The sequence below is a fragment of the Hypanus sabinus genome, chromosome 2, assembly GCF_030144855.1.
Source record: "Hypanus sabinus isolate sHypSab1 chromosome 2, sHypSab1.hap1, whole genome shotgun sequence".
Lineage (NCBI taxonomy): Eukaryota > Metazoa > Chordata > Chondrichthyes > Myliobatiformes > Dasyatidae > Hypanus > Hypanus sabinus.
Window position 1 is genome coordinate 182273002 of NC_082707.1, and position 16659 is coordinate 182289660.

Consider the following 16659-nt stretch of genomic DNA (forward strand, 5'->3'; position numbering starts at 1 on the left):
CTGGCTGTTCCTCCTCCCCCTTGAGAATATCCTGCAGCCGCTCTGATACATCCTGGACCCCAGCACCCTGGAGGCAACACGGCATCCTGGTATCTCTTGTGCGGCATGATGCATTTCACTGTATGTTTCCATGTACATGTGATAACTAAATAAATTAATCTGAATCTGAATAAGATGATGGCTGACCTATGCTGGTCTCAGCTCCTCATCTAGCTCTCCTCATAACCTTCAACTCTTTGATCTTTCAAATATTTAACTTTTCTCTACCTTAAGTATATGTCATTTCAAAGATTCTTGGCCTCTGTTTCTTTTTAAAGCGGCCCCTCGTTTTATAGTTGTGTCCCCCTATTTGTGACATCTGCACAAGTGAAAACAGTTCGACATCTATCCCGATGATCTGGGCTATTTGAATAAGCTCACCCTTCATCCTTCTAAACTCCGAGGGATAGAGCACTCTACCAACAATTCTGGAGTGTCGGCGCCCTGAGAAACACAGAATCAAACTGTGCATAGCAAGGAGCTTGACTGAGGTAGTCTTAATGATGGAGTGGATTCAGAGCTTTCATAAATGCTTTTCTTATGTTCTTTTATCCTCCCACCAACAGGATTGTGATAATGATTGTGACAATCTGTCTGTGTGATTTTGGCAAAGGAATGGATTTTTGCCAGGGAGAGAATAGTTTGCTCTTCTGGAGGCTTCAATGACTATGGAGGGACAGATAGCTCTTGGCTGTAATGAAGCAACTGCACAACACTTTCCCACTCCTCTGAAACCATTCCAGAACACAGTGATTCCTGAAAGATCACGACTAATGCCTGCACAATCTCTTCAGCTACCTCTTTCAGAATCCTGGGGTGTAGTCCACCTGGTCCAGGTGACTTATCTTCCTTCAGACCTTTTAGCTTCCCAAGCACCTCCTTCTTAGTGGTGGCAATTACACTCTTTTTTGCCCCTAAGAACTCTCAAAAGTCTGGCCTCCCTCAGTTCTGCTGTGAAGTCCAGTTGAATATAACCCAACATGAGAGACTGACCTGTGGACATTACTGTTAACTGCCTGTCACTCCGCTATCACTCAGGTGCTTGTTCACACTTAGCTTGGTGTTCTCGCATGCAGCCATTTTGTGTAAATCTCCTCTCTGTGTGACATCGTGAATGCAAACAGTGGACCTTGGCTATGATGTCACAGAAGTTCAACTTTGTGAGGCAAGTGAATGTGGCCTTGCTTCCAGAAATTTGAAGTCAGCCAGGTGAAAACTGAGGCTAATGGCTGTGTGTTCAAATACTCTTAGAGATTAAAGCCCCTTTAATCGGATCACATTATGAAAATGTGTCATGAAAACTCAGAATGACCTTTCTTGGAGAAGCTTAGTCAAACAAATAAGAAAAGTTTACCTTTATTTGTCACATGTACATGAAAACATCAAAACATACCAATGATATACATCGTTTACATCAACGACCAACACAGTCTGAATAAGTGCTGGAATTGAGCCCTGATCACTGATGCTGGTGCTATAAAACATTGATCATAATGCTTTACATGGTGCATGCTGCCCATGCAGGACCCTTCCAGTCCCTTCCCCATAAGGATTTCAACATTGGAACTTTGTGTCTTTGTTTGCCTAGCCAGAGCCAATTCAGAGAAGCAGATCTGACCCCAGTGGCCGAGCCTAGGACCACGTGGCACAGGTTAATGAAATGAGTTGGCCTGAGTCAACTGTCAACATCTTTAAAAGTTTCTGGTAATCGTGTTTGCATAATACATTGGCAAGTGATAAATTGGTTTATTATTGTCATTTGTCCTGAGGCACAGTGAAAAACCTATTTTGAATATCATTCATTCAGATCATTACATCACATCAGTGCCTTGAGGATGTACAAGGGAAGCACAATAACAGACTGCAGAATTAAGTGTTACGCTTACAGAAAAAGTGCAGTGAGGGCAGACAATAAGGCTCAAGGCTACAACGAGGAGATTGTGAGATTAAGAGTCCACCTTATTGTACTGGGGACTGTTAAGTAGTCCTATAAAAGTGGGATAGACGCTGTCCTTGAGCCTGGTGGTACCTGCTTACAGGGTTTTGTATCTTCTTCCTAATCAGAGGCAGGAGAGAGAATGTACTGGGTGCGAGGGGTCGTTGATCATACTGGGCTGTCCCAGCACATCCTCAGAATGTGCTGGTTATTGATGAAAATGACACATTTCACTGTATGTTACAATGTACATGTGACAAATAAATCTAATATTTACCTTGACGCTGAGTGAATTTTGTGTATGAAACACCCTGGTTTCCTTGGTTGCGTAAGTCTAGGGAAGACAACCTTCTCCGGCCACACTAAACTCGAACCCAACCCAAAATGGATTGTATGTATGCTGTGTAATTTGCTACCCTCTTACAAATTAATGCCATTAAGTAACAGACTGCATACAATTAAAGGAATTGTATTTATGAATCTTAACTGAAGGGTTAGTAAAGAATAACAAAAAGAAAAGGGCCCATTCTAATTAAACAGTCAAATGAGCACAAGTTGGATCTCATCTTGAACTTCTCTGTCACTGACACGCTGGGCCCCCAGTCAACGTGAAATCACACACCGCCTTCCGAACGTCGCTCGCAATCCATCTCGAACAAATGGATCTCCCTCCGGATCGTATGTTACGACCAGTTCTTCCCAGTGTCTTCTCTCTTCATCTCCTCTCAAACAAAAGCTCCAAGCCCAACCTTGGTGTCCCTCACCAGAGAAACCTCCCCTTAATCCGACCATCCTAATCGGATGGCACACATTCCTCCTCTCTCTCATCTTCAACAAGAACCCGGACAAGCTGAAAACAGAACAGACAGCTCTTACGGAACTGCCAAACTGAAATACATACAGCATAACAGTAAAAGTATGAACCAGAGCATTACATGTATTTTCCTATTAAGGATATCTGTAAAGACAGAATCCTAGGATAATCTGGAGATAATCTGCATTATTTGTCTCCAAAACGGAATCGGTGGCCAATTGAATTACTTTTAGTGTAAGAACATGGCAAAAGAATCAAGGGGGGGGGGGGTTGGTAGGTCATGTGTGGGAGAAAAGAATTACAGAGTTCAGGGAAGTGGGGATAGAGGGCAATTGGATTATACTTCTAGTAGCTAGCATGGACCAAATGGGCCAAATGGTTTGCAATTTTACAAATGTACTTTGTAAGATTAAGATTAGATTTCAAATTATCTATTTGTCATCAAAACCTACAGTGAAATGCATCATTTCCCTGGAAGGTATTCAGGGTATTCATCTTTAGGCCTGGATGTGTGCATGAGTGTGTGCTTATGAAAGCTTGCTGTAGATTCTCAAACCAAAAGCTGTGGATGAACCAGGAGGTTTGTAGTCTGCTGAGGGGAATATCTGTGGCATTTAAGTCTGGTGCTCCTGGCCTGTATAAGAAAGCCAGGCATGACTTGCGGAGGCTATTTCAAGAGCGAAGAAACAATTTCGAGTGAGGTTGGAGGCGACATCGGATGCACGTCAACTCTGGCAGGGTCTGCAGGACTTTACCTCCTACAGAGAAAAACCCAATCGCATGAAAGACAGCGATATCAACGTCAGATGAGATCAACGTCTTTCATGTTTGCTTTGAAAGGGAGAATAAAACCACAGATATGAGGATCCTGCAGCATCCTATAACCCTGTGATCTCTGTCATGGAGGCCGACGTCAGGCTGTTTATCAAGAGGGTGAACCCTCGCAAGATGGCAGGACCCAATGGCGTACCTGGTAAGGCTCTGAAAACCTGTGCCAACCAACTGGCGGGTGTATTCAGTCAGTTTTCAATTTCTCATTGGTACAGAGGAAATTTCTACCTGCTTCAAAAGGGCAACAATTATACCAGTGCCCAAGAAGTGCAGTGTGAGCTGCCTTAATCCAATAGCACACACATCTACAGTGAAGAAATAGCAGGACAGACTCAATGGGCCAAATGGCCCAAATGGCCTAGATCTTATGGTCTTATAAAGTTGCTGATGATACAATCATTGTTGGCAGAATTTCAGATGGTGATGAAAGAATGTGCAGGAGCAAGATATACTTCTGTTATTTGAGTGGTGTCGCAGCAACAGTCTTGCATTCAACGTCAGGTAGACCAAAGAGTTGATTGTGGACTTCGGAAAGGGTAGGATGATGGAACACAAACCGATCCTCAGAGAGGCATTAGAAGTGGAGAGAGTGAGCAATTTCAAGTTCCTGGGTGTCAACATCTCTGAAGATCTAATCTGGATGCAACATATTGATGCAGCTATAAAGAAGGCGAGACAGCGGTTATATTTCATTAGGAGTCTGAGGAGATTTGGTTTGTCAACTAAAATGCTTAAAAAACTTCTACAAATGTACTATGGAGAGCATTCTGACTAGCTGCATCACCACCTGCTACTGCACAAGATTGTAGGAAGTTGTAGAAACTTGTAAAATTAGTCCGCTCCATCTTGGATACTAGCCTTTATAGTATCCCAGATATCTTCAAGGAGCAGTGCCTCAGAAAGACAGATTCCCTTCTCAAGGAGCCCACTACCCAGGACATGCTCTCTTTTCATTGCTACCATTGGGAATGAGGTACAGAAGCCTGAAGGTACACAATCAGCAATTCAGGAACAGCTTCTGTCATTCTGTCAGCCTCTGTCATTCAATATCTAAATGGACATTGAACCCATGAACACTACCTCATTACTTTTTTATGTGGATTTTTTATACTATTTATTTTAACAATTTAATAGACGTACAGTATATATATTTATAGTAATTCAGTTTTCTTTCTTTATATTTATTTATCAGTATTTCATTTTTCTGCTGACGAAAAGTTAACAAAGTTTGCGACATATGCTTGTGATATCAAATCTGATTCTGATTCATTTGTGTAAATGACCGCACACAGTGCGAGGATATACTGGGGCAGCCCGCAAGCGTTGCCAGACTTACGGTGGCAACACACCATGCCTCCAATTTATGAACCCTAGCCCACACGTCCTTGGGAGGAATCCGGGTGGTCACAGGGAGGTTGGACCCGGGTGGGTGGTGCTCGCTACTCTGTCGTGCCACCTGCAGTAGGTAATTGTATCACATACCGCTGGCAGAGTCAGCGCTCACTCAAGTTACTGAAGTCCTCTGTGTGCAGACGAGCGCACAAAATGCTGGAGGAAATGAGCAGGCGAGTCAGTGGCTTTGGAGGGGAGTAAACAGACTGGAAAGGAAGGAGAGAGAGGTCAGAATGAGAAAGTGGGGGGAGGGTGAAGGGATACAAGCTGGAAGGTGATAGGTGAGACCAGGTGAGGGGGAAGAGGGGAAGCATGGGTGGGAGAAGTAGGGTGAAGTGAGAGGCTGGAATCTGATGGATGGAGGAGGTAAAGGGGTCAAAAAGAAGGGATCTGATACAGAAGGACCATAAGAGAAAGGGCAACAAAGGGAGGTGATAAGAATAGAAGGGGTAAGAAGGGAGCAAGAATAGGGCATAAAGAAAGAGGAGAGGAGAGGTTAATGGAATTTAGAGAAGTCAATATTAATGCCATCAGATTAGAGGCTCCCCAGATGGAATATGACGTTTTACTCCTCCAACCTGAGGGTGCCTCCTCTTGGCAGTAAAGGAGGCTGTGGACTGACGTGTCAGATTGGGAACGGAGAGCGGAATTAAAATGGATGGCCCCCGGGAAATCCTGCTTGTTGAGGACAGAGCAATGGTGCTCAATGAAGTGGCCCACCAATTGACATTGGGTCTCACCAATGTAGAGGAGGATGCACAGGGAACACCTCTGTGTGCAGGTTGTGTGTCATCTGTAAGTTTGCCGATGATACAACTGTTGACAGAGTGTCAAATGATGATGAGAGGTCATACAGGACAAAGATTCACCAGCTAGTTGAGTGGTTTTGTAGCAGCAACTCTGCATTCGACATTAGTAAGACTAAAGAGCTGATTGTGGATTTCGGAAAGAGTTGAACGAGGGAACACAAACCAATCCTCATAACGGAATCAGAAGTGGAGAGAGTGAGGAATTTCAAGTTCCTGGATGTCAATATCTCTGAGGACCTAACTTGGTTGCGACATACTGATTAGCTATAAAGGCAAGATGTTAAACAATAGACAATAGACAGTAGGTGCAGGAGTAGGCCATTCGGCCCTTCTAGCCAGCACCGCCATTCACTGTGATCATGGCTGATCATACACAATCAGTACCCCGTTCCTGCCCTCTCCCCATATCCCTTGACCTCACTATCTATAAGAGCTCTATCTAACTCTCTCTTGAATGCATCCAGAGACTTGGCCTCCACTGCCTTCTGGGGCAGAGCATTCCACATATCCACCACTCTCTGGGTGAAAAAGTTTTTCCCCATCTCTGTTCTAAATGGCCTACCCCTTATACTTAAATCGTGGCCTCTAGTTCTGGACTCACCCATCAGCGGGAACATGCTTCCTGCCTCCAGCGTGTCCAAACCCTTAATAATCTTATATGTCTCAATCAGATCCCCTCTCATCCTTCTAAATTCCAGTGTATACAAGCCCAGTCGCTCCAATCTTTCAACATATGACAGTCCTGCCATTCTGGGAATTAACCTTGTGAACCTACGCTGTACTCACTCAATAGCAAGAATGTCCTTCCTCAAATTTGGAGACCAAAACTGCACACAATACTCCAGGTGGGGTCTCACCAGGGCCCTGTACAACTGCAGAAGGACCTCTTTACTCCTATACTCAGTTCCTCTTGTTATAAAGGCCAGCATGCCATTAGCTTTCTTCACTGCCTGCTGTACCTGCATGCTTGCTTTCATTGACTGATGTACAAGAACACCTAGATCTCGTTGTACTTCCCCTTTTCCTAACTTGACTCCTTTTAGATAGTAATCTGCCTTCCTGTTCTTGCAAAGTGGATAACCTCACATTTATCCACATTAAACTGCATCTGCCATACATTTGCCCACTTACCCAACCTGCCCAGGTCACCCTGCATTCTCATAAGATCCTCCTGACATTTCACACTGCCACCCAGCTTTGTGTCATCGGCAAATTTGCTAATGTTACTTTTAATCCCTTCATCTTAATCATTAATGTATATTGTAAACAGCTGTGGTCCCAGCACTGAACCTCGCGGTACCCCACTGGTCACAGCCTGCCATTCCGAAAGGGACCCGTTAATCGCTACTCTTTGTTTCCTGTCAGCCAGTCAATTTTCAATCCATGTCAGTACTTTGCCCCCAATACCATGTGCCCTAATTTTGCCCACTAATCTCCTATGTGGGACTTTATCAAAAGCTTTCTGGAAGTCCAGGTACACTACATCCACCGGCTCTCCCTTGTCTATTTTCATAGTTACATCCTCAAAAAAACTCCAGAAGATTAGTCAAGCATGATTTTCCCTTCATAAATCCACGCTGACTTGGACTGATCCTTCTACTGCTGTCCAAATGTGTCATAATTTCCTCTTTTATAATTGACTCCAGCATCTTTCCCACCACTGACGTCAGGCTAACCGGTCTATAATCCCCTGTTTTCTCTCTCCCTCCTTTCTTGAAAAGTGAGACTTTTTTGATTAAACCTAAGCAAACTATAAAGAAGGCAAGATATTGATTCTGATTCTCAGTAAGATATAACTCTTTCTGTGCTCTGTACTGTATGGATATCATGTAACAGGGAAGAAAAGGCTTAGGGCTGTTATCTATTGGATCAATTATATCTTTGTTTTCCTGAAATGAGTCAGTGGGAAGTGGTAAACTGTAAGCCGTCACTAGAAAGTACAGTGCTTTCCATGTGTGATGTTCAGAGGTGTGGTTAATGAGCATGTTTGAGTCACGGAACTATAGCAAGGAAATAGGCACTTGAGGCCAACTCATCCATATGAGCTAAGTGGTTTATTTGAGCTTGTCTCACTTTCCAGCATTTTGCCCACCTCTCCCTCAGGAAATGGATCAGGCACATCGGCCCCCAAATCCCTCCTCCCATAGCAAAAGGAATTTGGGGGTCGACATGTCTGCTTCGTTCTGTTCAGTTTTTTGCAGGGAGGGGGATTTGGGGGCCGACGATCATGCTGCCTTTCATTTCTTTCTCGGTTTTGTGGCTGCCCAGAGAACTGAAGAATATCAGAGTTGTGTACTTTGATAATAAATGAACCTTTAAATGTGCAGAGAATAAAGAGATATAGATATTGATTAGGCAGAAGGGGATTAGTTCAGTGAAGTGTTTAATTAGTTCAGCACGATATTGTGGGCCGAAGGGCCTGCTTCCTTCTGTACTGCTCCATGTTCTATGTCTCTGTTCTTAAGAAGTCAGTATACTGTAACTCAAAAATCCATTCCATCTGAAAGCACGTTGGCTTGTTTTGTTCAATAGTTTCGTTCTAGCAACGAATATTTTGGCAATGAATAGATCTCTATCTCAAGCAACGTCTTCTCTAGTGTCCTTCCCTTTATGTACACAACCTGATCATACCACAGACACATATCTAGTGATCAATTTTACATTTAAATCAGTTTATCTTCCCTTTGTGCCATGTGATTTGCTTCTATTTAACTATGCAGTATGAGGAGTGTTTGTTTATACATTCAGAAGTGAAATTTAGGAGTACAGAAATCGAGAGCATCACCAGAGAGAATGATGAAGGAAAAGCTGGCTCCAGTCTGGTAGGTTCCTGCTGGAAGCTTTTCATTGACACAGGGATTGGCTGTCTTCATTATTCAGGTATGGGCAACATTTCTCTCTTCATTGAAGTCCACGACCGGCGGCGTTCGTGTTCCACAGGGTTAAGTGCTGGGATCTCCGCTGTTCATGATATATAGCAATTATTTGGATAAAAGTGCATTCAGGGAGATTATTAAATTTTACAGTAGTTTCCACACTAAAATTGTGGAGAAGTAGATAGTAAGGAAGATTGTTAAAGGATGAAGCTGGAGATAGATCAGTTGAAGATATGGGTGGGGAAATGGCAGAAACAATAGTGAATTGAATTTTTTACTTTATTTTTTAGATCTTTCACATATGTGGGGAGTAAAATATGCAACGTGTAATTTATAGTAACTTGCAATAAATAGTCTGTACAACAGGACAGTCTAACATAGAAATACAGTTGTATCAGTGTGAATTAATCAGTCTGATGACCTGGTGGAAGAAGCTGTCCCAAAGCCTGTAGATCCTGGCTTCAATGCTGAGATATTGTTTCCCGGATGGTCGCAGCTGGAACAATTTGTGGTTGGGGTGACTCGGGTCCCCAATGAACCTTTGGGCCCTTTTTACGCACCTGCCTCTGTAAATATCCTGAATAGTGGGAGGTTCACATCTGCAGATGTGCTGGGCTGTCCGCACCACTCTCTGCAGAGTCCTGGGATTAAGGGAGGTACAGTTCCCATACCAGGCAGTGATGCAGCCAGTCAGGATGCTCTCAATTGTGCCCCTGTAGAAAGTTCTTAGGATGAGGGCACTCGTGCTAAACTTCCTCAACCGTTTGAGGTGTACTGAGTACCAATGCTGTGCCAACCTTTCAACCAACTCTGAGATCAATCTAATCCCTCCCACATAGCCCCCATTTTTCTATCTTCCATATGCTTAGCTAAGGGTATCTTAAGTGTTGCAAATGTACTTGCCTCTACCACAACTTTGGCAGTTTATTCCATGTACCCACCACTCTGTGTAAACAATTTTAATCCAGGCAAGTGTGGGGGGGTTACACTCTGGGAGGTCAGATCTGAGGGGGGAGTATACAGTTACCAGAAGAACTGCAAGGAGCATTAATGTACAAAGGGACCTTGGGGCTGCAAGTCAACAGCTCCCTAGAAATGGCGATACAGGTGGATGGGGTAGTAAAGATGGTATTCAGCATTCTTACTTTCATCAGTTGGGCCACTGTGTACAAAAGTCAAAAAGTTATGTTGCAGCTATTTAAAACTTTGTGTAGGACATATCTGGAGTTTGGATTTCTGGTCAGCGGATTATAGAAAGAATGTGGAGGCTTTGGAGTGTGTTCAGTAGATGCTCAGATTCACATTTATTTTTCTCAAGTACATCAGAACATCCATTGAGATACGTTGTTTGTAACACACCCTAACTTTGTGGTGGGACAGCCTGCACGTGAACCACAGAGCATGCCCGCCCAACGATACAAGCAACAACGACAGCCACAAAACAAGACAGCAGCAAAATGAGCCTCCATTTCTCCCGTCCCACTCACACACCACACAGAGGCCTACAACCCCAGACCAGCCCCCCTCTGGGCCTCTGGATTGACAGGCTGGCAGACAATGGGTCTCCAATCTCCTGTCCCTGGCCCAGACTCACGGACATTGTGCCTCTAACGTCTGGCCGAGCAGACCCGGGGGCTTTGACCTTTGGGTCTCTGCCTCCAGACTCACCTGGATTCAAGTGCATGTGCTAAAAGGAGAGAGTGGACAAACCTGGGGTTGATTTCTCTGCAACATTGGAGTCTGGAGGTGACCTGACAGAAGCCAACAAAATTATGAGTGACAGAATTAGGGTAGACAGTTAGGGTCTTTCCCAGGGTGGAATTGTCAAACACTGGAGTGCATTGTTTTAATTTGTGAGAGGGTAAGTTTAAAGGAGATTTATGAGGCAGTTTGTATGAGACATTGGGGAGGCCTATCTTGGAGTACTATGTGCAGTTCTGGTCAACTAACAACAAGAAAGACATCGATATGATTGAAAGAGTACAGTGAAAATTTACAAGGGTCCTGCCAGGAATTGAGGATCTGAATTATAGGGAAAGGTTGAACAAGCTCAGACTATTTTTAGTAAGAACTTGAACCTTTTTCAGGTTGGGACTTTACTTCCTGGAACATAAGAGAACGAGGGGAGATGTGATAGAGATATACAAAATTATGAATGGTGTAGATAGGGTAAATGCAAACAGGCTTTTTTTCCACCGAGGTTAGGTGAGGCTAGAACTAGGGGTCATATGTTAACGGTGAAAGGTGTAATATTCAAGGGGAATATGAGGTGGGAGCTTCTTCATTCAGAAGGTGGGTGAGAGTGTGGAACGAGCTGATGCCGGTTTGATTGCAACTTTTAAGAGATGTTTGGACGAGCACGTGGCTGGGAGGGGTATGGAGGGCTACCGTCGATACAACAGGTGTTCGGCACAGACTAGATGGCCAAACAACCTGTTTCTGTTCTCTAGTGCTCTACGACTCTGTTTGTTTTACACAGAGTTGTTGTGCCTGGAATGCACTGCCTGGGGAGATGGTAGAAGCAGGCATAATGTTTAAGAGGCATTTGAGCAGATATATGGGCAGGCAGGCTGCATTGGGATGGGCTAACGACTGAAGTCTCTGCTCCTATGCTGTACCTTGCTATGTTATATACAAGAGAGATTAGAACATTCGGATTGTTCTGTCAAGGATCGATTTCAACATTGGCATTGTTCAGTGGGCTGCCAAGAGGGACATGGAGAAGCAAGTTTAGAGTGAAAGTGCAACGGTGTACGAAGACCCTACAGCAGTAGTGATGGTTTTGGTTATCTTTTGGGTTATTATTGTCACAGTCAGAGGTACGTTCTTTACACAGAGTGTGGTGGGTGCATGGAACGTACTGCCAGGGATGATGGTAGAGGCAGATACATGAGGGGCATTTAAGACACTCTTCGATAGGCAGATGGATGATACAAAAATGGAGGGCTATGTAATAGGGAAAGGTTGGATTGATGTTAGAGTAGGTTAAAGTATCAATAGACAATAGACAATAGGTGCAGAAGTAGACCATTTGGCCCTTTGAGCCTGCACTACCACTCTGAGATCATGGCTGATCATCTACTATCAATACCCGGTTCCTGCCTTGTCCCCATATCCCTTGATTCCCCTATCCATAAGATACCTATCTAGCTCCTTCTTGAAAGCATCCAGAGAATTGGCCTCCACTGCCTTCTGGGGCAGTGCATTCCACACTCCCACAACTCTCTGGGAGAAGAAGTTTTTCCTTAACTCTGTCCTAAATGACCTACCCCTTATTCTTAAACCATGCCTTCTGGTACTGGACTCTCCCAGCAGCTGGAACATATTTCCTGCCTCTATCTTGTCCAATCCCTTAATAATCTTATATGTTGCAATCAGATCCCCTCTCAATCTCCTTAATTCCAGCGTGTACAAGCCCAGTCTCTCTAACCTCTCTGCGTAAGACAGTCCGGACATCCCAGGAATTAACCTTGTGAATCTACGCTGCACTTCCTCTACAGCCAGGATGTCCTTCCTTAACCCTGGAGACCAAAACTGTACACAATACTCCAGGGTCTCACCAGGGCCCTGTACAAATGCAAGAGGATTTCCTTGCTCTTGTACTCAATTCCCTTTGTAATAAAGGCCAACATTCCATTAGCCTTCTTCACTGCCTGCTGCACTTGCTCATTCACCTTCAGTGACTGATGAACAAGGACTCCTAGATCTCTTTGTATTTCTCCCTTACCTAACTCTACATCATTCAGATAATAATCTGCCTTCCTGTTCCTACTCCCAAAGTGGATAACCTCACACTTATTCCCATTAAACGTCATCTGCCAAGTATCTGCCCACTCACCCAGCCTATCCAAGTCACCCTGAATTCTCCTAACATCCTCATCACATGTCACACTGCCACCCAGCTTAGTATCATCAGCAAACTTGCTGATGTTATTCTCAATGCCTTCATCTAAATCGTTGATGTAGATCGTAAACAGCTGTGGTCCCAATACCGAGCCCTGAGGCACCCCACTAGTCACCACCTGCCATTCCGAGAAACACCCATTCACTGCTACCCTTTGCTTTCTATCTGCCAATCAGTTTTCTATCCATGTCAATATCTTCCCCCCAATGCCATGAGCTCTGATTCTACCCACCAATCTCCTATGTGGGACCTTATCAAATGCCTTCTGAAAATCGAGGTACACTACATCCACTGGATCTCCCTTGTCTAACTTCCTGGTTACATCCTCGAAAAACTCCAATAGATTAGTCAAGCATGATTTGTCCTTGGTAATCCATGCTGGCTCGGCCCAATCCTATCACTGCTATCTAGATATGCCACTATTTCATCTTTAATAATGGACTCTAGCATCTTCCCCACTACTGATGTTAGGCTGACAGGTTGATAGTTCTCTGTTTTCTCCCTCCCTCCTTTCTTAAAAAGTGGGATAACATTAGCCATTCTCCAATCCTCAGGAACTGATCCTAAATCTTAGGAACATTGGAAAATGATTACCAATGCATCCGCAATTTCCAGGGCCACCACCTTTAGTACCCTAGGATGCAGACCATCTGGACCTGGGGATTTGTCAACCTTCAGTCCCATCAGTCTACTCATCACTGTTTCCTTCCTAATGTCAAGCTGTTTCATTTCCTCTGTTACCCTATGTCCTTGGCCCATCCATACATCTGGGAGATTTCTTGTGTCTTCCCTAGTGAAGACAGATCTAAAGTACTTATTAAATTCTTCTGCCATTTCTCTGTTTCCCATAACAATTTCACCCAATTCATTCTTCAAGGGCCCAACATTGTTCTTAACTATCTTCTTTCTCTTCACATACTTAAAAAAGCTTTTGCTATCCTCCTTTATATTCCTGGCTAGCTTGTGTTCATACCTCATTTTTTCTCCCCGTATTACCTTTTTAGTTAAGTTCTGCTGTTCCTTAAAAACTTCCCAATCATCTGTCCTCCCACTCACCTTAGCTCTGTCATATTTCCTTTTTTTTAATGCTATGCAATCTCTGACTTCCTTTGTCAATCACTGCGGCCCTTTTCTCCCCTTTGAATCCTTCCTTCTCTGGGGGATGAACTGATTTTGCACCTTGTGCATTGTTCCCAAGAATACCTGCCATTGCTGTTCCACTGTCTTTTCTGCTAGGATATCCATCCATTTAACTTTGGCCAGCTCCTCTCTCATGGCTCCATAGTCTCCTTTGTTCAACTGCAACACTGACACCTCTGCCCTTATCCTTCTCAAATTGCAGATAAAAACATCATATTATGATCAGTACCTCCTAATGGCTCCTTTACTTCAAGATCGCTTATCAAATCCTGTTCATTACACAACACTAAATCCAGAATAGCCTTGTCCCTGGTCGGCTCTCATACAAGCTGTTCCAAGAATGCATCCCGTAGGCACTCTACAAACTCCCTATCCTGGGGTCCAGCACCAACCTGATTCTCCCAGTTCACCTGCATGTTGAAATCCCCTATAACTACTGCGACATTACCTTTGCCACATGCCAATGTTAACTCCCTATTCAACTTGCACCCAATATCCATGTTACTGTTTGGGGGCCTGTAGACATTAGGGTCTTTTTGCCCTTACTGTTCCTCAGTTCTATCCACACAGACTCTACTTCTCCTGGTCCTATGTTCCCCCTTGCAAAGGACTGAATTTCATTCCTCACCAACAGGGCCACCCCACCCCCCTCTGCCCACATTTCTGTCCCTATGATAGCACGTATACCCTTGTACATTCATTTCCCAGGTCTGATCTCCCTGCAGCCATGTCTCCGTTATCCCAACAACATCATAGTTACCCACTCGCACCTGAGCTTCAAGCTCATCCGCCTTATTTCTGACACTTCGTGCATTTAGATATAGAATTTTTAGACCATTTCTCCTCTCTCTGTTTAAATCGCTGCCTATTGTGCTTAACCCAGCTCCCTGAACTCCCATCAGGCTATACGCCCCTTGAATTTTGTTGTCCTTCCTATATTTACTTATTCTTTCTGCACATTTAACTCCATGTTCCGTCAGACCATCCCTCTGTACATGTGTCCTCCTTATCACTTGTTCCGCCTCACCTTTCTCTACTACACACTTGATATTCTGGAACCCTGTAGTCCCTACCTGTCCTTTATTCTTCATCTTGCTATCCTGTCTCACATTCTGGATCCCTGCCCCCTGCAAATTTAGTTTAAACCCCACCCGTCCCGAGCAGCACTAGCACCAGCAAGTAACGGCATAATATTATCAGCTGAAGGGCCTGTACCTTGTGGTAATGTTTCAGGTGTTGTTCTGCACAGTGCGTTGAGCTACAAAAAGATAAAGCAATAACACTGCAGAACACAATGTAATAGCTGCTGAAAAGGTAAACAATCAAGTGGAAGAACAGCATGGTAGCGGAGTGATTTGCTTAATGTGATCTGTACATTCTCCCCATCACCAGTGTGGGTTTCCTCCTTCACTCAGAAGATGTATGGGTTAGGGTTAGCACGTTATAGAATTGGCGTGTTGGCGCCAGAAGCAGAGCAGCCCCCAACACATCCTTGAACTGTGTTGATCATTGACACGTTTCAGTCTATGTTTCAATGGACATTTGAGAAATGAAGCTAATCTTTAATCTTTAACCCTTCCAGACGCTGCTTTGATCTTTGAAGTGTGGCAATGGCAGACAACCTGACACAAGCGGGTTCCAGTTCTAATTGCACCATAGACCTCAGAGAGGGACAGTACCTGATCCTTGGCCTCTACGCTGCCTCGTTCTTCATCAGCCTGCCCGGGAACTGTCTGTCCATCTATGTGGCATGCCTGCATGTGAAACGCGAGAACGAGATTGGTATTTACCTCCTGAACTTGAGTTCCGTGGACATCCTGTACACACTCACGATCCCCTTCTGGTTCTATGATTGCCTTGGCCAGCACAATGGCATCCTCCTGTACAACGTGATCATGGTGGTGACTTACAGTTCCATGTACCTGAGCCCTGCCTTTCTCTGCTGCATTGCAGTGGATCGCTACCTGGCCATCGTGTACCCACTCCGGTTTTATGAGCTGCGGACAATACGAACAGCTGTGGTGGTCAGCGCTGTCTGCTGGGCCATCCAGTTAACCTGCCACGTTCTGTTGCTCCACAGGCTCTCTCTGTTTTCCAAATTCAGTTCCTCGGTCTTCAAAGAGGTGCTCCCGATGAACAGCGCCCTGTTCACTGAGAACATCGTCCGCATTGTGTTTGGTTTCTTCTTCCCGCTATCCATCTTCGTCTTTAGCTCCCAGCGTGTCTACAGGATGGTGGCAAATAGCACTTCCGTCGAGAACAAGGAGAAAAGGAAATTGGCAAGGCTGCTTTTACTCTTGCTTCTGGTCTACGTTATCAGCTTTGGTCCGTACCATGTCACCTTGCTTGCCCGCAGCCTTGCGGAACCAGGCAACTGCCCCTTTGCCCAGAGTGCTTACCCCTTTTATAAAGTCTTCTTTGCTCTGACTGGACTGAACTGTGCCGCTGACCCCATCCTCTACTGCTGGCTGAACGATACAGCCCGGTGTGACATTCTTCAGCTCAGCGTGGCTGCAAGAAACAGGCTGCGGAGACTGTGCAGTTGGCTGAAATGTCAGAAAGGTTACCCAAGGAATCGCCGGGACTTTCCCTCTGAAAGAGCAAGACCGTTGGAGCAATATAGTGCCAGCTTTTCGACATGAAGTGTCAACACTTATTTCCCGCCCATTACTGCTGCCTTGACTTTTTTTAAAGATTAGCTTTATTTGTCACATGTACATTAAAACATCGAAACATAGTGAAATGCGTTGTTTGTTTCAACATAAGAACATAAGAAATTGGAGCAGGAGTAGGCCATCTGGCCCCTCGAACCTGCTCTGCCATTTAATAAGATCATGGCTGATCTGGCCATGGACTCATGTCCACTTCTCTGCCTTTTCCCCATAACCCTTAATTCCCCTACTATGCAAAAATCTATC

At 44.5% G+C, this 16659-nt stretch overlaps 1 protein-coding gene across 1 annotated transcript in view; it reads left to right on the forward strand.

Moving 5' to 3' along the window:
• Positions 1 to 15351: 15351 nt before the first annotated feature.
• The window catches only part of LOC132404074 (G-protein coupled receptor 4-like), a 2424-nt gene continuing 1116 nt past the window's right edge, over positions 15352 to 16659 (forward strand). Inside the window, exon 1 of the mRNA XM_059988083.1 lies at positions 15352 to 16659. This exon is cut by the window's right edge and continues 1116 nt beyond it. Coding sequence (XP_059844066.1) covers positions 15352 to 16383 — 1032 coding nt within the window. The 3' untranslated portion in view covers positions 16384 to 16659.